This window comes from Muscardinus avellanarius (assembly GCF_963383645.1).
Source record: "Muscardinus avellanarius genome assembly, chromosome: 15".
Classification (NCBI taxonomy): Eukaryota; Metazoa; Chordata; class Mammalia; order Rodentia; family Gliridae; genus Muscardinus; species Muscardinus avellanarius.
In genome coordinates this window covers 56,615,093-56,636,057 of record NC_137801.1, presented here as the reverse complement: position 1 = coordinate 56,636,057, position 20,965 = coordinate 56,615,093, and the positions used below count along the sequence as shown (strand labels likewise).

General features: G+C 39.7%; 1 protein-coding gene and 1 pseudogene across 2 annotated transcripts in view; one reads left to right on the top strand and one right to left on the bottom strand.

The window, feature by feature from the left end:
• Nucleotides 1-20,965, top strand: part of USP34 (ubiquitin specific peptidase 34) — a gene marked incomplete at both ends in the record, with an annotated part of 249,862 nt that overhangs the window by 69,309 nt on the left and 159,588 nt on the right. The window contains 5 exons of the mRNA XM_080711495.1: nt 2,924-3,039; nt 3,124-3,251; nt 10,024-10,113; nt 13,997-14,092; nt 17,058-17,140. Of these exons, the coding sequence (XP_080567621.1) occupies nt 2,924-3,039; nt 3,124-3,251; nt 10,024-10,113; nt 13,997-14,092; nt 17,058-17,140 (513 nt within the window). The remainder of the gene's footprint in view (nt 1-2,923; nt 3,040-3,123; nt 3,252-10,023; nt 10,114-13,996; nt 14,093-17,057; nt 17,141-20,965) is intronic.
• Nucleotides 8,021-8,861, bottom strand: LOC308274389 (E3 ubiquitin-protein ligase makorin-1-like; annotated as a pseudogene). The gene has a single exon. The product of its transcript is annotated as an E3 ubiquitin-protein ligase makorin-1-like (transcript).

Sequence of the window (20,965 nt, the reverse complement as noted above, 5' to 3'; positions counted from 1 at the left end):
CCTTGCTGGTCTAGAGAACCTGTTTCAAAAAAAAAAAAAAATACACACACACACACACACACACACACACACACACACACACACACACAAACATAGGTCTGGGAGCCGGCATGGTGGCGCACGCCTGTCATCCCAGCATTTGGGAGTCTGAGACTAGAGGGTCGTGGTTCATGGGCAGCCTCAGCTACTTAGTGAGGTCCTCCGCAATTCAGTGAAACCCTGTTTCAAAATGAAAGAATAAAGCCGGGCATGGTGGCGCATGCTTGTAATCCCTGCGCTTAGGAGGTGGAGACAGGAGGATTGTGCAGGTTCGAAGCCAGCCTTAAGAGACCCTGTTTCCAAATTAAAAATATATATAAAAAAATAGGTCTGGGAGTATAGCCTGGAGATGGAAGGGCTACCAGAAACTCCAGTACCACCAATAAATAAATGATAAGTAAATAAAGAATAAAAGAATAAAAATAAATAAATAAAAGAATAAAAATAAATAAATAAAAGAATAAAAAACCAGGAGAAGGGGGTGTAGCTCGGAGGTCAATGCCCCTGGGTTCCATCCCCAGACCCCCACACACAAAAAAAATAAATACTTTAAACCCGGGAATATTCTACCTCCCAGTTACACCCTGAGCCCTATTTTAGTATGTATGTATGTATTTTTTGCGATACTGAGGATGGGACCCAGGGGCATTTTACCTCCGAGCTACATGCCCAGCCCTATTTTTTAGTTCTTTTGTTTTTGAAACAGGGTCTCACTGAGTTGTGAAGTGCCTTGCTAGGTCGCTGAGGCTGTCCACAAACCCTAATCCTCTAGTCTCCGCTGCCTTTGCCACCATACCTGGCTCTTATTTTTTATTTTTAAACAGTGTGTCACTAAATTGCTTCCAGGTGTAGCTGGCTTCAAACCTGCTATCCTTCTGTCTCAGTCTTGCAGGTACTGGGATACATGCATGTGCCACCACACCGAGCTTTTATGCTTAATTTAAATTTCAAGTATTTATTACAGATAGCTTTTTTTGGGGACCCAGGACCATTTAACCTCTTGAGCTACATCTGCCCTTTTTTTTGTGGGGTGGGGCGGGTCTGAGGATGGAACCCAGAGGCACTCAACCTCCGAGCTAAACCAACTGCCTTATTTATTTATTTGTTTGTTTATTTATTTATTTATTTATTTATTTATTTATTTATTTATTTATTTATTTATTTAGGTGGTACTGGGGTTCCTGGAAGCCCTTCTACCTCCGGGCTACACTCCCAGACCTATTTTTACATTTTTATTTGGAAGCAGGGTCTCTTAAGCCAGCGCGCGCGGCTGGCTTCGAACCTGCGCGATCCTCCTGTCTCTCCCTCCCAAGCGCGGGGATTATAAGCGTGCGCCACCACGCCCGGCTTCAACTGCCTTATTTTTTATTCTTTAATTTGAAACAGGGTCTCACTAAGTTGCAGAGGGCCTCACTAAGTGGCTAAGGCTGTCTACTAACCACGATCCTCTAGTCTCAGCCTCCCGAATGCTGGGATGATAAGCATGTGCCACCATGCCCGGCTTCTTGCCTATTTTTTATTCTTTATTTTGAAACAGGGTCCCACTAAGTTACAGAGTGCCTCACTAAGTAGCTGACAGTGTCCACGGACTGCTATCCTTCTGTCTCAGCCTCCCAAATGCTGGGATTACAAGTGTGCGCCACTGCACCTGGCCTATTTTCTTTTTTTTTTTTGGTGGTAGTGGGGATGATTTTGAACCCAGGGGCGTTTTACCTCCGAGCAACACTCCCAGCCCTATTTAAATACTGGGATTATAAATTTGCACCACTACACCTGGCTTATTTTCTATTTTGAAACAGGGCCTCACCATGTTGCTGAGGGCAAAGTTAAATTGCTACCTTTGGCTGAAAACTTGTGATCCTCCTGTCTTAGTTTCTGGAGTACTGGGATTACAGTCATGTGCCACCATGCCTAGCTATAGTTATTTTGATACATGGAAAGCCTTCATATTTATTGGAAACAGTAGTAACTGAAAAAAAAAGTTATTTTGCTTTAACCTTAAAAAATGTGAACAATACCTTTTTTTTTTTTTTTTTTTTTTTGAGGTAGTGGCGATGGAACCCGGGGCAGTGTACCTTCGAGCTACTCCTCCAGCTCTTTTTTATTTTCTTATTCTTTATTTTAAAAAATTTTATTTATTTATTTTTGTGGTGCTGGGGGTGAAACCCAGGGGCTTTTCTATCTCTGGGCTATACTACCAGACCAATTTTATACTTTATTTGGAAATAGGGTCTTACTAAGTAGCCGAGGCTGGCTTTGAACCTGTTGGATTCTCCTGTCTCAGCCTCCCAAGAGCTGGGATTATGACAAGCATGGGCCACCACGCCCAGCTATTCTTTATTTATTTTATTTTATTTTTTTGTAGATTTTGGGATGGAACCCAGGGCATTTGACCTCCAAGCTAAACCCCCTGCCCTTTTTTTCATTCTTTATTTTCAAACAGGGTCTCACTAAGTTGCAGAGGGCCTCACTTAAGTAGCTGAGTCTGTCCGTGAACCACGATCCTTTGGTCTCAGCCTCCTGAATGCTGGGATTACATGCGTGTGCCACCACTCCCGGCTTATTCTTTATTTTTAAACAGAGTCTCACTGAGTTGCATAGGGCATATCTTAAGTAGCTGTGGCTGTCCTCAATCTGTGATCTTTCTCAGCCTCCCAAATGCCAGGATTACAAACATGTGCCATCATGCCTGTCTATTTATTTTCATTTATAATTAAAGTAATTGAACAAATGTGTTTTTATTTTGTTTTTATTTAATGTAATTTTTTCATTAATACAGAACTTTATACACTTTTCTTTGGATTTGTTAACATTATGAGTGCCATAATTTCCAGAGGTTATTCAGCTGCATTCTTCTATGGTATGCTCTATTTTGCCTCTTCAGGCCCTGCAGTTCATAAACATCAATTCAACAGTAATGCTGTGACAGACATTAATTTGGATAACGTTTGCAAGAAAGGAAACACTTTGTTGTGGGACATAGTACAGGATGATGATGCAGTAAGTTATTTAATAAAGCCTAAGAAGTACAAAATTATATCAACATATCATCAGAATGAATAACATTATATACCTTTTTTGTAGGTTAATCTTTCTGAAGGATTAATAAATGAAGCAGAAAAACTTCTCTGTTCCTTAGTATGTTGGTTTACGGATAGACAGATTCGTATGAGATTTATCGAAGGTTGCCTTGAAAACTTAGGAAACAATAGGTAAGAGGAATTAAAAAATTTATGCAGTAGTCAAAGCTAATTTTATACCTTCTTATTGACTAGGTATGTTTTTATGGTCTTTAATGTACTTGTATCAATCTCCTTTTAGTTATTATGGTCTTCATAAGATTAGGCCCTTTTACCCACAATATTTATATATTTATTTTTTGGTGGTACTGGGTTGGAATCCAGAGGCTTTCTACCTCCGGGCTATACTCCCAGACCTTTTTTATATTTTATTTGGAAACAGGGTCTCACTAAGTTGCTGAAAGCCTCACTAAGTAGCTGAGGCTGGTTTTGAACCTGTGCGATCCTCCTATCTCAGTCTCCTAAGCATGAGGATTATAAGCGTGTGCCATCACGCCCGGCTCTACCCACAAGATTTAATTGTTTATTGTTTGATTTTTTTAACACTTTTTTTTTTGTTTTGTTTTTGCATATATGGTGCTCAGAATTGAACCCAGAGCCATTCTACCTCCAAAAGGCACCCTCAGACTAATTTTCTTTATTTTGTAACAGAGTCTTTCTAGGTTCCTGAGCCTGTCTTCAAACCTGTGATTCTCCTGTCTCAGTCTCTGAAGTAATAGATTACAAGTGTTTGTTGCCAAGCCTGGCTGGTTTTTTTTTTTGGTACTGGGATTAAACCAGGAAAATTTTTCTTCTGAGATACACTTCTATGCCATTTACTTATCTAGATATTTATTTATTATTTTGCTTTGAAACAGGATCTTGCTAGGTTGCTGAGAATTTCACTATATTGCTGAGGCAAATTTTGAATTGTTTACTGTGATAGCAACAATTTTTTTGTTTTTTGTTTTTGTTTTTTGTGGTATTGAGGATGGAACCCAGGGGCAGTTTACATCGAGTCACACCCCTAGCCCTATTTTTTTATTCCCTATTTTGAAACAGGGTCTCACTGAGTTGCAAGGGGCCTCACTAAGTACTGAGGCTATCCGGGAACCATGATCCTCTGGTCTCAGCCTTCCAAATGCTGGGAATACAAGCATGCACCACCACGCCTGGCAACAACAATAAAGAAAAGTCGGGTTAATATAGATCTATTTGTTTTGCTTTTTTTTTTTTTTAATGCAGAATTGGGATTTGAACTCATGGGAATTCTACCTCCAAGCTATACCCTCAGCCCTAATTTTCCTCCTCCTCCTCCTCCTCCTCCTCCTCCTCCTCCTCCTCCTCCTCCTCCTCCTCCTCCTCCTCCTCCTCCTCCTCCTCCTCCTTCTTTGTTTTACTGGGTATTCTATTATTATTTTTAATTAATTAAATTTTTTAAAAATGTGTGTGGTACTGGGGTGGAACCCAGGGGCCTTCTACCTCTGGGCTACACTCCCAGACCTTTTTTCTACTTTATTTGGAAACAGGGTCTCACTAAGTTGCTGAGAGCCTCACTCAGTAGCTGAGGCTGGCTTTGAACCTGTGCGATCCTCCTGTCTCAACCTCCCAAGCGTGGGGTTTACAAGCGAGCGCCACCACGCCCAGCTTACTGGGTATTCTACATCCCAGCTATACCCCCAGCCCTAGTTTTTATTCTTTTTGTTTTTGAAACAGAGTCTTACTCAGTTGCAGAGGGCCTCACTAAGTAGCTGAGGCTGTCCACGAAATGTGATCCTCTGGTCTTAGCCTCCTGAATGCTGGGTTTACAAGTGTGTACCACCACACCCTGCTTTAATTTTTAATTTGAAACTGGGTCTCACTGAGTTGCAGATACTAAGTAGCTGAGGCTGTCTGCAAACCATGATCCTCCAGTCTTAGCCTCCAGAATGCTGAGATTACAAATGTGCTCCACCAGGTCCTGCTCAGTATGTTTTTAAATTTTGAAACAACGTCTCACTAAAGTTGCTTAGGCTGACCATGATTGGAATCCTTCTGACTAAACTTTTCAAATATTAGGATTACAGCCATGCACCACCAATGTGGGCTGTGTCGTATTCTTTTTGTAAACATCATTATTGTGTATCTTTTTGAAAATATTTTGAGTATTTAATTTAATTTTATTTTTTTTGAGGTACCCGGGATGGATTCCAGGGGCATTCTGCCTCAGAGCTACACCCCATGGCTATTCTTTATTTTTGAGAAAAGGTCTTATTAGCCGAGCGTGGTGGCGCACGCTTGTAATCCCCGTGCTTGGGAGGCTGAGACAGGAGGATCACACGGGTTCAAAGCCAGCCTCAGCTACTTAGTGAGGCTCTCAGCAACTTAGTGAGACCCTGTTTCCAAATAAAATATAAAATGGTCTAGGAGTATAGCCTGGAGGTAGAAAGCCTCTGGGTTCCACCCCCAGTACCACCAAAAAAAATAAAAAAAATAAAAAGAAAAGGTCTTATTGACTTGCAAAGGGCCTCACTAAGTAGCTGAGGCTGTCTGCTAATTGCCATCCTCCTGTTTCAGCCTCCTGAATTCTGGGATTACAAACATGGGCCACCACGCCCAGCTATTTTGAGTTTTTTTTTTTTTTTTTTTTTTTGGTATTATGGGTGGAACAACCCAGGGGCTTTCTACCTCTGGGCTATACTCCCAGACCTATTTTATATTTTATTTGGAAACGGGGTCTCACTAATTTGCCGAGAGCCTTACTAAGTACCTGAGGCTGGCTTCGAACCTGTGTGACCCTCCTGTCTCAGCCTCCCAAGCACGGAGATAACAAGTGTGCACCACCACGCCCAGCTATTTTGAGTATTTTCAAACATTTAAAATTTTAAAAATGTATTTAGGTATTTCAAACTATTAGTATTAAGCCAGGCATTTTGGCTGATGTTTGTAATTTTAGTACTTGGGAAGCTGAGGCAGGAAGATCTGGGTTCAATACCAGCCTCAGCTACTTAGTGAAGCCCTTTGCAACTTAGATTCTATTTCAAAATAGTGAATAAAAAAAAAAAAAATAGGGCTAGTAGTATAGCTTGGAGGTTGACCTCCTCTGGGTTCCATCTCCAGAACCACACACACACACACACACACACACACACACACACACACACACACACACAAATGGGTATTTATTGACTATCAGGCACTTAATATCTTCATTATTTCTTATATAGTCTTCATTATTTCTTATGTAGTCTTGTGGCATTGTTCCTTTAATGTTTCACCAACTTCTGTTTTGTCATCTGTTAGTTCTTTTTTCTACCCTCATCCTTTTCTGAAGTTTTGTAGCATTTTCTACTGTTTGTCTTTCTCCATCCTTGAAAATCTTGCTTTAAAGTTCTTTGATGTCTTATTATTTAAGCAGGTATATATATTCAGTGTGTATCATATGCATGCTTTTCAGTGAATATAACAGTGGTTACCCTCTTCTCTTTGTAAACACAAATAAATATAAATATGCATGTGGGAGGAATAGTAAGGTTCTTTGGACACTAGAAAGGTGTTATTGAATGTAAAGCTGTCATGATCATCCTCTGCTGGTAGCTGAAAAGCCTGATGAAAGCGAAGGGAAGGAGTCATGCAGACAGATATTTAAAGTTCTTTTCAAGTAGACACATTACAAAGCCTGTGAGTCAGAACTATGCTTATGTATATCTATAGGGGATAGTAGAGAGAAATTAGAAGGAATTTAGTGTAGATGGATGGCAGGAGTGGAAACACTTCATGCAGGACTTTGTTTTCTACCTTAAACACTTGGGATTTTATTCAGAAACAATGTTTTCCACCGTTTCCCTCCTACTCAGATGTACAATTTTGTGTTTTGATGTCCCTTAGAAAATTAGGCATTGTTGGGGACTTCTCTCTCTCTCTCTCTCTCTCTCTCTCTCTCTCTCTCTCTCTCTCTCTCTCTCTCTCTTTTTTTTTTTGTGGTACTCTGGATAGAACCGAGGAGGGGCATTCTACCTTTGAGCTACACCCCCAGCCCTGTTTTTCATTCTTTATTTTGAAAAAGGGTCTCATTGAGTTGCAAAGAGCCTCATTAAGTTGTAGTTGAGTCCTCCATGATCCTCCTGTCTCAGCCTCCCAAATGCTGGGTTTACAGGTGTGTGCTACCCTGCCCGCCTGGGACTTTTCTGTTTAAAATTTTTTTATTTTTTAAAGCCAGGCATGATATAGGCCTGTAATCCCAGTATGTGTGAGGCTAAAATATGAGGATCACAGATTTGAGGTTAGCATGTGATACTTACTTTGTGTTTCAAAATAAAAAAATCTTTTAGGGGCTAGGGATGTAACTTAATCAGAGAGTGTTCACCCAGAATTTGAGAGACTCTGGCTTTAATACCCCACACTGAAAAAAGAAATAAAATATTTATGAATAAATACTAAGCTTAAAGGAAAGGACGAATTTACTTCCTCATTAGAATTTGTCCTGCTGCTTTTAAATTGCATGTATCCAACTTCCTTTTCTCCTTCTAAGATTTATGTGTCAATATTTTTCCTCTACCTGTGCTTTTCAGGTGAACACAGACTGCCTTGAGGTTTTATATTTTCTTTTCGTTTAAATTTATTTCTTATAGGTTTACTCTGTTTAGATTATGTAGTTTTTGTTATGAGAACAATCTTTCAAGGATGGTGCATTTTTGGCTAGCTTAATGAATGGAATAGGAAAGTAGAAATGTAAAATGTCAGGAAATAGATATTCAGAGATAGGTAACTTTGTTCACCAAGCATAAGCTCCCTAATTCATTAAACACAATCTCCTCAGAAAAACACAAAGATTCTACTAACTGATACATAGGGTTTCCTCATTCAAATAAAAGTAGATAGACCAATTAATCTAGCAGCTGGCTGAAATACAAAGAAATACCAATTAACAAAATAGCCCAGTTTCAAGATAAAATGGATACACTTAAATGTGGTTTATCTGGAAGTTGGCACAAGATATACAATTCTTCCCCAAAACAGAAAGGACAAACGAAGATGGGGGAGGCGCCCCGCTTTATGATCTTGCTCTCAACTTGCTTAGTACTCCTCCACTCTCAAGTACACTTGAGACAGTAGGTGGTGTGGTTGGAGAGGTTCACAAAGTGCCGCTCATTGGGGTTGTCTTTCTCATAGCCCCCCTCCATGCAGATCCCACACATGAAGTCCTTGCTGCACTGCACAGCAAAAGACAATTCCATGTCCTTCCTGTGGGCCTCATTGCACGATTTGATTGATGTGTTGTGACCTCTGGGCTGTTTCCACTGCTCCTGTGGTGAGACACACAGTTCTCCCATAGCAAAGCTGCTTCTTTGTTTCCACTGCAGTTTGTTCTTTCTCTGATTCTTCCTTGGTCACTAATTCCTGCAGGGGTGCCTTAGTGCAGCAAAGATCACTATGGCCACAGTAGGATTGTCCAGGAACAAACTCAGTGTCATTTCCCCAGTCTTCTGCATCTGTTCCTGTAGCTTGAAAGGTTAATTTCTTGACTCAGTTTCGTCTGTGTTCATCTCGATGAGTGGTCCAACTATAGATGGGAGATTTGAGGAAGCAGCAAAGGGTTTTGCAGTTAGATCTGTAGTCATCACTTCTTCCTGTTTCAATGACTTGCTCTGTTCATATCTGCAGCAGTCTCCATAAATACAGTACCTCTTTGAAAATACTTGCACATTATACGGACTGTCAGAGTTCGTGGGAGTGGCGATATTTATCTCATTTCTTACAGACCCCATGCATAAAATACCTGCAGGTGACCTAAAATGTCCAGCTGGCAGCGACTGTCACTCTTGAGGTTTTAGAGTGACTTCCTTTCTCTTTTCTGTTTTTTCATACTTGAGATGTGATGCAGTTCTGCTGTTAACATGGTTGAAAAGGCAGCGTTTTTTTACTTTAATGCAAAACATAGGTAAAAATGAGGAAAGTGGTAACAACTTGTTAAAGAATTTTTTCAGTTGTGCATGGAGGTACAGGCCTGTAATCCCAGCACTTGAGAGGCTGAAATAGGAGGATCACCTGTTCTAGGACAGCCTCATAAGCATATTTCAAGCCAGGCGTGGTAGCGCACACTTGTAATCTCATCATTTGAGAGGCTAAGACAGGAGGATTGTGGTTTGTGGACAGCCTCAGCTGCTACTTAGTGAGGCCCTTGGCAACTCATTGAGAACCTGTTTTAAAATAAAAGAGAATTAAAAAATAGGGCTGGGAATATAGCTCGGAGGTAGAATGCCCCTGGATTCAATCCCCAGCACCACTCACACATACAAAAAGAACATAGTGGCCAGGCATGGTGGCACAAACTTGTAATTCCCATACTTGGGGAGGCTGAAACAGGAGGATTGCACAGGTTTGAAGCCAGCCTCAGCTACTTAATGAGGCTCTCAGCAATTTAGTGAGACCCTGTTTCCAAATAAAGCATAAAATAGGTCTGGTAGTATAGCCTGAAGGTAGAAAAGCCCCTGGGTTTCACCCTCAGTACCACCAAAAAAAAAAAAAAAAAAAAAAAAAAAAAGAGTGTAACCCTGTTTCAAAACAAAAATAAAATTTGGGCTGGGAGTGTAGCTTGGAGGTAAAATACCCTTGAGTTCAATCCCCAATACCACAAAAAGAAAAACATTTTTTCCCCCATGGGAAAACTATCTTTAAGTGATTTTACTTGCATGTTTACCTAGATATTTACAATATGTTTTCTTTTTAAGGTCTTAGTTTGGAGTTTTTAAGTTTAGATTTCTTACCCTAGCATATATAAACTAAATTTATACTTTAGTAAAAAAAATTAATGATTGTGTAAGAAATATATGAAAGCTTATGACATCCTTTTTTATTTAAGATTATAGTTTAATTTCTATAAAAAGGTAGTCACTGGTAGTATTCACAGTTTTTATTCTATAAATACTTGTTTTTGCTGTTTCAGATCAGTAGTAATTTCACTTCGCCTTCTTCCAAAACTGTTTGGTACTTTTCAGCAGTTTGGGAGCAGTTATGATACACACTGGATTACAATGTAAGTAAATCAAAGACATAAAAGCAGTTTAAAGATTTTATTTCAAATTGTAGTTATCAGTCATTCATGGTTTTAAATAACTTACCCAGCTTTTATTCTGAATGAGGAAAGTTTGAGTTTCATGTTATTTAAACATTTTCTTATAAGGTGGGCTTGGTGGCGCACGGTTGTAATCCCTGCACTTGGGAGGCTGAGACAGGAGGATTGCGCAGGATCGAAGCCAGCCTCAGCTACTTAATGAGGCTCTCAGCAACTTAGTTAAACCCTTTTCCAAATAAAATATAAAATAGGTCTGGGAGTGTAGCCTGGTGGGAGAAAGCCCCTGGGTTTCATGCCAGTACCACAAAAAAAAAATAAAATAAAATAAACATTTTCTTATATTTCTCTGTTATTTTGCTCTAAAAAGACGATGTCTTTACTGGTAGAATGATTTGGCTTTTCTTTTGTTTTCCTTTTTTTCAAACTGGGGATTGACCTCAGGGGCATTCTACCTCTGAGCTATATACCCAACTCTTATTTTGTTTTTAATTTGAAACAGGGTTTCATTAAGTTGTGAAGGGCCTTACTAAGTACTTGAGTCTGGTTGGGAACCTGTGGTCTTTCTGTCTCAGCTCCCCAGGTACTGGGAACAATAAAAGTTGTGAGCGTCTTGCTTAGCTGCTGAGGCTGTCCAAGAAGCTGCAGTCTTCCATTTGCAGTTTTCCAAGTACTAGGATTATCAGCATGTGTCACCATGTCCTGTTCATATTATCCCTTATGCTCTCTCTAAACGGTTATTTGCCCCCGCACCCCAACAGTACCAGGGATTAAACCCAGGGGGTATTCCATCCACAAGCTATACCCCCAGCCTTATTTTTTATTCTTCATTTTGAAACATGGTCTCTCTAAGTTTTAGAGGGCCTCATTAAATAGCTGAGGCTGGCCACAAACCTGCAATCCTCCTGTCTCAACTTCCCAAGTATTATGATTACAACCATGTGCCACCACGCCCAATTCCTATCTTTTAAAATCAGGAAATTTTATCCCTAAACCTTTTAGCAAATATTCAGGTAACCAGCAGATAGATTTTTAAAAGGTCAGTTTTCTTATCTTTTCTTTTTTGGGGGGTACTGGAGTTGGAACCCAGGGCTTTTCAACACCCTAGGCTTTTTTTTTTTTTTTTTTTTTTTTTTTTTTTTTTTTTTTAAACAGTCCCACTACGTTGCTGAGAGTCTTGCTACATTACTGAGGCTCTCTTGGAACCTATGATCCTCCTGTCTTAGACTCCCAGGTACTGGGAATACAGGCATGCACCAACATACCTAGGAAGAACTCAGGTTTCTTTTCTGAACTCATGAGGCAAGTGTATTGGAACTGATTTGAAAACCCAAATCTTACTCAGTTTTTTTTTTTTTTTTTTTTGGTAACACCTTGCTTTTATACCTGGCAAGAGAAGAGTAACTTTTGCTCAAAATATATCTATTGTAAAGACATATTAATATTTACACTAGACACTAGGGCTGTTAACTATCTGGGAGATAAAATGCTTGTTTCAAACTTATTAAATAACATTAGAACTTTTGGAATTTTATTAGTAATTTCTTTTTACACTTTGGCTGTATATTGCTAATAAGTTTCTTATAAAATACATTGTTGATTATGAAAATATAAACCCTGGGATTTTTCTGTATTTATCACTATTTTCATTTTATTTTAGTGTTTCTAAGTTATTTTGTAAATTAACACCTGGGTATATCTTTGATGTGTTTTAAAAAATACTATTAAAATCTAATCACAGTTGCTGACTAAAAGTGCATTCATGCTGGGCATGGTGGCACATGTTTGAAATTTCTGCACTTGGGAGGCAGAGACAGGAGGATTGCACAGGTTCGAAGCCAGCCTCAGTTTCTTAGTGAGGCTCTCAACAACTTAGTGAGAACCCTGTTTCCTAATAAAATATAAAAAAATAGGTCTGGGAGTATAGCCCAGAGGTAGATACCCTCTGGGTTCCACCCCTAGTACCACCAAATATTAAAAAGTACATTCAATAGATTTTATATTTTATGCTTTGCATGTATCAGGTATACTGGTAAATTCTGTTGTATAACAACTATGGTGGCGCACGCTTGTAATCTCAGCATTCGGGAGGCTGAGACCGGAGGATCATGGTTTGCAGACAACCTCAGCTACTTAGGTTCTTTGCAACTCAGTGAGACCCGGTTTCAAAATAAATAATAAAAAATAGGACATGGGGTGTAGCTCGGAGGTTGAATGCCCCTGGGTTCCATCCCTAGACCTGCAAATAAATGAATAAATAAATAAATGTATATTATTTTAAAAATTGTTTAGTTTGTAATAGGACCCTGCTTGGCATTTTATTTTATTTTACTTTTTGTTGCGGGTTTGGGCATGGAACCCAGGGGCATTACACCTCCAAGCTACATCTCCTTCACTATTTTTATTCTTTATTTTGAAACAGGGTCTCACTAAGTTATAGTGGGTCTCACTAAGTAGCTGAGACTGTCCATGAACCGGGATCCTCCAGTCTCAGCTTCCCGAATTCTGAGGTTATAAGCCTGTGCCACCACACCCAGCTGCTTTGCCATTTTATAAGTGTTAGATTGTTTTTTTTTTGGGGGGGGTGGTACTGGGGATGGATCTCTACTACCTCCAGGCTACACTCCCAGACCTATTTTATATTTTATTTGGAAAAAGGGTCTCTTAACCCAGCAAGGCTGGCTTTGAACTTGTGCGATCCTCCCAAGCACAAGGACTACAAGCGTGCACCACCACGCCCAGTGGTGTTAGATATTTTGAGGTTTAAAATACAATGTATGTCAGGTGTGGTGGCGTGAGCTCCACGCCAGTTCAGGTCGAGTGCCCCTGGTTTCTATCCCCAGACTTGCAAACACACACACACACACACACACACACACACTTCAAATTTATACATATTAAGGAGCATTGATGTATTTCTTTTCATCATTTAAAACTTGTAAATTTTCCATAATGTTTTACATTTGAAGGTTTTATTTTTGCAGTATTGGGGATGGAACCCAGGGGCATTCTACCTCCAAGTTACACCCTCAGCCCTATTTTTTATTATTATTATTATTATTATTATTATTATTATTATTATTATATTTTGAAACAGGGTGTCAGTGAGTTGCATGGGGCATTACTAAGTAGCTGAGGCTGACTGTGATCTTTCTGTCTCAACCTCCCAAATGCTGGGATTACAAGTGTGTATCACCATTCCCAGCGTGAAGTTTAAAATTTTTTTTCCGAGTCTGGAGATGGAACCCAAGGGCATTCTACCTTTGAGTCACACCCCCAGCCTTTTTACAAATTTTAAACAGTTTAATTTTCTATTATTGCAGTGTTGGGGATAGAACCCAGGGCCATTCTACTTCTTAGTTGCACCTTCAGCCCTATTTTTTTTTATTCTTTATTTTGAAACAGGGTTGCACTGAATTGCAGAGGGCCTCACTAAGTAGGTGAGGCTGTCCCTGAACCATGATCCTCCTGTCTCAGCTTCCCAAATGCTAGGATTACAAGGATATGTCACTATGCCTGGCTTTTAATAATTTAATTTTAATTTTAATTTTTTTTGGTATTATTGGGGATTCAACCAAGGGGCATTCTACTTCTGAGCCTTTTTTTTTTTGAAACAGGATCTCACTAATCTCACTAGGTTGAGGGTCTCACTACTTGCCGAGGCTGTCCTTGAAGCTACAATCTTCCTGTCTCAGCCTCCCAAGTAATGGGATTACAAGCATGCATCACCATTTCTGACTTGAAGATTTTTAGATAAGAGTTTTAGTTACATTTTCATCTATGCATGCATTTTATTCTCTTGCTTTGCCCTCATTAAAATTATTATTATTTTTTAAAATTTGTCCAGGTGGGCAGAAAAAGAACTAAATATGATGAAGCTTTTCTTTGATAATCTGGTATATTATATTCAAGCTGTAAGAGAAGGAAGACAAAAACATGCATTGTAAGTACCTCTTAATTAGGTTAATTATGTTAACGTGCATATTGCCTTTCCTCTAAAAAACAATTCTTCATTATTGTTGCTTCTGTGTTATAAATAAATATAACAAAGTTTTATAAAATTGTAAAACAGAAGCATGCATACCTTTTTGTGTGTGTGTGTGGTACTGGGGATTGAACTCCGGGCCATTCAGCCTCTGTGCTATACCCTCAACCCTATTTTTATGTTTTATTTTGAGAGAAGACAAGTGTGTGCCACAACACCCAACTATAATACTGCATTTCTTTAAAAGGCATGTTACCTAGTTTCTCAAATCCAGTGACCCCTAGAAAAAACTGTCCCTTTCAACATTGAGGCAACAAAAGAGAAAATTTCTGTTGTTATTGTTGTTTGTTTACTTGTTTTTGTACTGGGGATTTCACCCAGGGGTATTGTACTTCCAAGCCACACCTTAAGCTCTTATTTATTTATTGCCATACTGAGGGAGGGGGACTTAGGGGCATTCTACTTCGAAGCTTCACCCCCATACCTTTTTTTTTTTTTTTTTTTTTTTTTTTGGTGGTACTGAGAATGAAACCCAAGGGCTTTCTACCTCTGGGCTACAATAAGAGACCTATTTTATATTACTGTATTTGGAAAGAGGGTATTACTAAGTTGCTGAGAGCCTCACTAAGTAGCTGAGGGTGGCTTCCAATCTGTGTTTCCTCCTTTTTCAGTCTCCCTAGTACTGGGATTCCAAAAGTGTGCTGCTGTGGCCTGGCTCCCAGCCCGGTTTTGTTTTTTTTTGGTGGTACTGGGGGTGACACCCAGGGGCTTTTCTACTTCCGGGCTATAATCCTAGACTTGTTTTCTACTTTTATTTGTTAACAGGGTCTTATTAAATTGCTGAGAGTCTAACTCAGTAGTTGAGGCTGGCTTTGAACCTGTGCAATCCTCCTGTCCCAGCCTCTCAAACACTGGGATTACCAAACCAGGCTCCAGCCTTGTTTTTTTATTCTTTATTTTGAAACAAATTATCACTGAGTTGAAGGGCCCTAAGTAGCTGAGGCTGGCTCTGAACCAGAATCCTCCTGTCTCTGTTTCCCAAATTCTGGGATTACAAGCTTGCCACATGCCAGGCAGGTCTTTTTATTTTAAAACAGGATATAACTATGTTGCTGAGGCTGGCCTCCAACCTGCAATCTTTCTGTTTCAGCTTCCTGAATATAGGATTATAGGTGGGCACCACTACACAAGGCTATGAATGTTCTGTCTTTTTTTTTTTTTGGTGGTGGTACTGGGGTTCCTGGAAACCCTTCTAATCTGGGCTACACTCCCAGACCTATGTTTTATATTTTCATTTGGAAACAGGGTCTCTTAAGCCAGCGAGCCTAGCTTCCAACCTGCTGGATCCTCATGTCTCCACCTCCCAAGTGCGGGGATTACAAGCATGTGGCACCACGCCCAGCTCATTTTTTTTATTAGCATTATTTTGTTACAAAAGCTTTATTCCCATGGGATGACTATTGTCTTGAATTTCCTCTTAGGTCTCAAACCATGCCTGGCTGATTATTAGCCAATAGATCACTGATCTAGCGGGCAAGGTCTTTACATATGTAGAGTTAAGGGCTGGATGGTGGGGACTGTACAAGAATAAAAGGACTGAACCCATACCTTGTAGGGTTATGAACCTCCTTTTTTTTTTGTGGTACTGGGGTTCCTGGAAGCCCTTCTACCTCCGGGCTACACTCCCACGGGCTACACTTCCAGACCTATTTTTTAACTTTTTTATGTGGAAACAGGGTCTCTTAAGCCAGCGAGGCTGGCTCCGAACCAGTGCAATCCTCCTGTCTCCACCTCCCAAGCGCGGGGATTACAAGCGTGCGCCACCATGGCCGGCAGGTTATGAACCTCTTAACTGATAAAATATAAGTGTAGGGAAAGGAGAGGTATGCAAAATATAAAGGCATTTTGTAAGGGGAATGTTACTCTTTTATTGACAGACTCGTGGCTTCTAAAATAAGACTTAGAAGAGTATATTAACTTACAGTAACAGAACTCAGTGATAGACTCATATCTGAACCTGTAGTTCAAGGCCTGTGTTATCCCCTCTAAGAATGATATGTTAAAATGAATTTTAGATTGAAACATGGATTTTTACCTTTTAATTTATGTATATATTACATAGTTGTGAATTGTCATTTATTTTGTTTTATTGAGTTCTTATGTACTTTCGCATCTAATTTGAAAGTGACTTTTGCTGTAGTTTAGAGATTTTTAAAATTTATTTCGTAGCATAAATTTTAAACATGCCACTTGGTATTATGAGGATTTTTTGTGTAACCAAAATTATAAAACTAAATAATAGGAAATATAAATAACACATTAAATATAAAATCAAAGTAATTGCTGATTACAAAATGTTGTAGTGGGTGTTTTCTTTTTTGGTGTATATTATGATTAGGATCATTAAACCTTTAAAAATAGAAAAAGAGTCTTTAGAGCCAGGCGTGGTAGTGCACACTTGTAATCCGAGAATTTGGGAGGCTGAGACAGGATTGTAGTTCACAGCCAGCTTTAGCTACTTAGTGAGATCATTTGCAACTCAGTGAGACCCTGTTTCAAAATAAAGAATAAAAAATAGGGCTGTAGCTGTAGCTCAGAGTTAGAACGTCCCAGGGTTTCATCCCTAGTATAGCAAAAAAAAAAAAAAAAAAACCACGCACACAAAAATGGAGGTGGTAGTGTACCCTTGTATTTCCAGCATTTGGGATGCTGAGACTGAAGTATTGAAGTATCTTGATTCATGGACACCTTCAGCTGCATAGTGAGGTCCTTTGCAACTCAGTGAGATCCTGTTTCAAAATAAAGAAAAAAGAGGACTAAGGATGTTGCTGGGAGGTAGAAAGCTCCTGTGTTCCATCCCCAGTACAAGGAAAAAAAAGAAAAGAAAAGAAAAAGTCTTAATTATTTTAATGACTTCTTACAGATACAGCCATAGTGCCGAAGTTCAAGTTCGACTTCAGTTCTTGACATGTGTATTTTCAACTCTGGGATCTCCTGATCATTTCAGTAAGAAATTTTAAATCTATGTTTCAAAATATTGTTTAATTTACTCATGCTTTTTCATTTCTATAGTGATTATTCTCAATATTTTTACAAATTATTTGAATATTTAGACACTTTATTAAAACAATTGAAATTCCTTTTTACAGTTTAAATAAACTTTTCAATGTTTTCTTTTTATAATAATTTTCAAATCTCTGGTCTAATATTATTAAGCTCATTGCCATTACTGCTTTCTTATTAGCTTTATAATTGTAGTTATAATATTCAAAATCTCTGGGGCTTTTTGTTTGTTTTGTCTTTTGTTTATGTGATTTTTGTTTTCTTTTTTTTTTTGTGTGTGTGTGTGGTGGTACTGGGGTTCCTGGAAGCCCTTCTACCTCCAGGCTATACTTCCAGACCTATTTTATAGGTTTTATATGGAAACAGGGTCTCCTAAGCCAGTGCGGCTGGCTTCGAACCTGCGCTATCCTCCTGTCTGCGCCTCCCAAACACGGGGATTACAAGCGTGCGCCACCACGCCTGGCGATTGTTTTCTTTCTGGTACTTTTCATCGAATCCAGGGCCATTCTACCTCTGAGCTACACCCCCAGCCCTTTTTTATATTTTAATTTGGAAACAGGGCCTTTCCTAGGTTGCTGAGGGTCTCACTAAGTTCCTGAGACTTGTCTTCATCTACTATTCTCCTGAGTACTGGGATTGTAGGCGTGGGCCATGATGCCTGACTTTAATTTTTTATTTTGAAGCAGCGTTTCTAGCTGTTGAGGGCCTTGCCAAGTTTGCTGAGGCTGGTCTTAAACCTTTGATCGTAATGTCTCAGCCTCTGAAGTACTGGGATTACAGGCACGTGCCACTATGTTAGGCATATTTTCTCTGTTTTACCACATTTTATTTCCTCAGTTCTCTCTCTTTTTTTTCTTTTCGTTTTTTATTGTGGTTCTGTGGATGGGACTCAGGTACATTTTACCTCTGAGCTACACCCCCAGCCATATTTTTTATTCTTTATTTACGAAACAGAGTCTCACTGAGTTGTAAAGGGCCTCACTAAGTGGTCGAGGCTGTCTGCGAACAGTGATCCACCTGTCTCAGCCTCCCAAATGCTGGAATTTACAAGCGTGCGCCACCACGCCCGGCTTCTTTTTATTATTCTGATAGTATTATCTTTCATTATTCTTGTTCATGCCAGACAAATCTTAGTTGTTGGAAAAACACTTTTTTTTGGTATGGTTTATATAGTCAGTTTGAATGTGTATTGCTAGCCTGAGAATGGTCATCATTACTCTTTCAAGTCTGTATCTGTGCTAGAGATACATCATGTTCTTCTCTTCTTGTTTTTAGTCTGTAATTTCTTCTTCACATGCAAACTTAAAGCAAATGCCACTAATATTATGATACCAGCAAAAACATAGAACAGCAACTAGCTGGTTGTGGTGGCACATGCCGATAATCCCAGTTACTCAGAGGCTCAGGAAGGAAGGAGGCTTGCATGTTTGAGGCCATCTTAGGCAACTTGTTTCAAAATAAAATTTTTTTCTTTTTATCATGTGGCACTGAAGATTGAACCCAGAGGTATTATACCTCTTCATCTACACTCCCAGCTTTATTTTATTTTTATTTTGAAATAGTGTCTCACTAGATTAATGAGAGTCTTACTATTTGCTGAGGAAATCCTCAAATCTGCAGTCCTCTTTTAGTCTCCCAAATAGGAGGATTTCGGGCATGCACCAAGACACCTCGCGCAAAGTAAAATTTAAAAAGGAATGGGGATGTAGCTTAGTGGTAGAGTGCTTGCCTAGCATTCAAGAATTTTGGGTTCTGTTTTAGGTAACACAAAAAAAATCAAATTAGTTAATTGATTAGTTTTGGTACTATATATTGAATGTAGGGTTCTTCTACCTCTGAGCTATGCTCCTAGGCCTATTTTCATTATATATATATATATTTGTGGCACTGGGGATTGAACGCAGGGACATTCTACCTCCAAGCTACACTGGAGCCCGATTTTTTTTTGTTTTGTTTTGAAGCAGGATCTCACTAAGTTGAGGAGTGCTTCACTAAGTTGCTGAGGCTGGCCATGAATCCAGATCCTCCAGTTTTAGCCTCCCAAGTACTGGGATTACAAGTGTGTGCCATCATTCAGACTATTTTTATTTATTTATTTTTAATTAAAAAAAAATTTTTTTTTTAACGGGTCTGGGGATGGAACCCATGGGCATTCTACCTCCGAGCTACTCCACCCTGCCCTGTTTTTTATTCTTATTTTGAAACAAGGTCTCACTAAGTTGCGGAGGGCCTCAAGTAGCTGAGGCTGTCCATGAACCGTGATCCTCCAGTCTCAGCCTCCTAAATGCTGGGATTACAAGCGTGTGCCACCATGCCCGGCTTCGGACTATTTTTATTTTGAAACAGGATCTTTGTAGGGTGATGAAAGTCTCACTACTTGCTGAGACTGTCCTGGAACCTGCCATCCTCCTGTCTCAGCCTCTCAAATACTGGGATTATAGGCATGTGCCAACTTATTTGTTTTGGTGGCACTAGGGTGGAACCCAGGGCCACCTACCTCTGAGCTATACCTTCAGCCCTGTTTTTATTCTTTTTTATTTTGAAACAGGGTCTCACAGAATTGCAAAGGGTTCACTAAGTAATGAGGGTTTCCTCGAACCCTCACCCTCCTTTCTCAGCCTTCCAAATGCTGGAATTACAAGCATGTACCACAAAGCCTGGCTGTTTTTAATTTTAAAATAAACAAGTTATCTAGGCTTGATGGTTCCTACCTGTAATTCTAGTTCTTAGGAGGTTGAGACTGGATGCTTTTAGGTTCAAGGACAGCCTCAGCAATGTAGAGAGACTGTTCCCCCTCCCCCCAAAAAAATTATAAACTCTGGGCATTGTGGCCCACTCTTGTAATCCCAGTACTTCGGAGGCTTAGACGGGAAGATCGCATGCTTGCGGATAGTTCCAGATACCTAGTGAGGCCCTATATAAGTCATTGAGACCCTGTTTCAAAATAAAGAAGAAAAAATAGTTTGGGGGTATAGTACACACGTTGAATGCCCCTGGGTTCAATCCCTAGTACCACAAGTTAAAGAAAAAAGTAGAAAAGGCCCAGGGGTAGCTCAGATGTAGAATGCCTCTGGAGTCAGTGCACGCACGCACGCATGCACGCACAATTTAGGCACCACATCTGTAATCCCAGTACTTGGGAGGCTAAGGCAGAATGATCACAAGTTCAAGGCCATCTCAACAATTTAGTGAGACCCTGTCTCAAAATAAAAAATAGAAAGGGCTAGAGATGTGGCTTAGTGTTAGAGCGCCCTGGGTTCTGTTCACAGTAGTGATGTGGGAGTGGGGCTTAGTAAATTGCAAAGAGGGAAATGTAGGTTCCTAGATTGCTCATTGCTTTGCAGAGTGCTCTTAGTTTTTGTTCGTTGCTCCTTGCTGACCCCTTCCAGGCCTGAATGCCCTGCCTTTTCAGTCTTCTCACAGGGATGTGTCAGATTTCAGAGATCCTCCCTGCCAGCTGGGGAGTGCCCACCCACACTCAGCTTCCTGGATCCCACTAGGTGCCACGCCAGTGTCCTCCTGGGATGGGAACACAAGTGTTTGTAGGCTGGGGATAGGCCTGGGATGTGCCTGAGTAGCTCTGCTCTTTTTTCCTGCCTTCTCTTCCTGGCCCAGCTTGCCTCCTTTTCACTCCCCCAAAATCAAATTTAGAACAGTATGAAAAACTTACATATGGCTTATTAAATTTGAATTAGTGGTTCACCCCAGTTATACATTTTTGATCATATATATATATATATATATATATATATATAAATAGCATATATA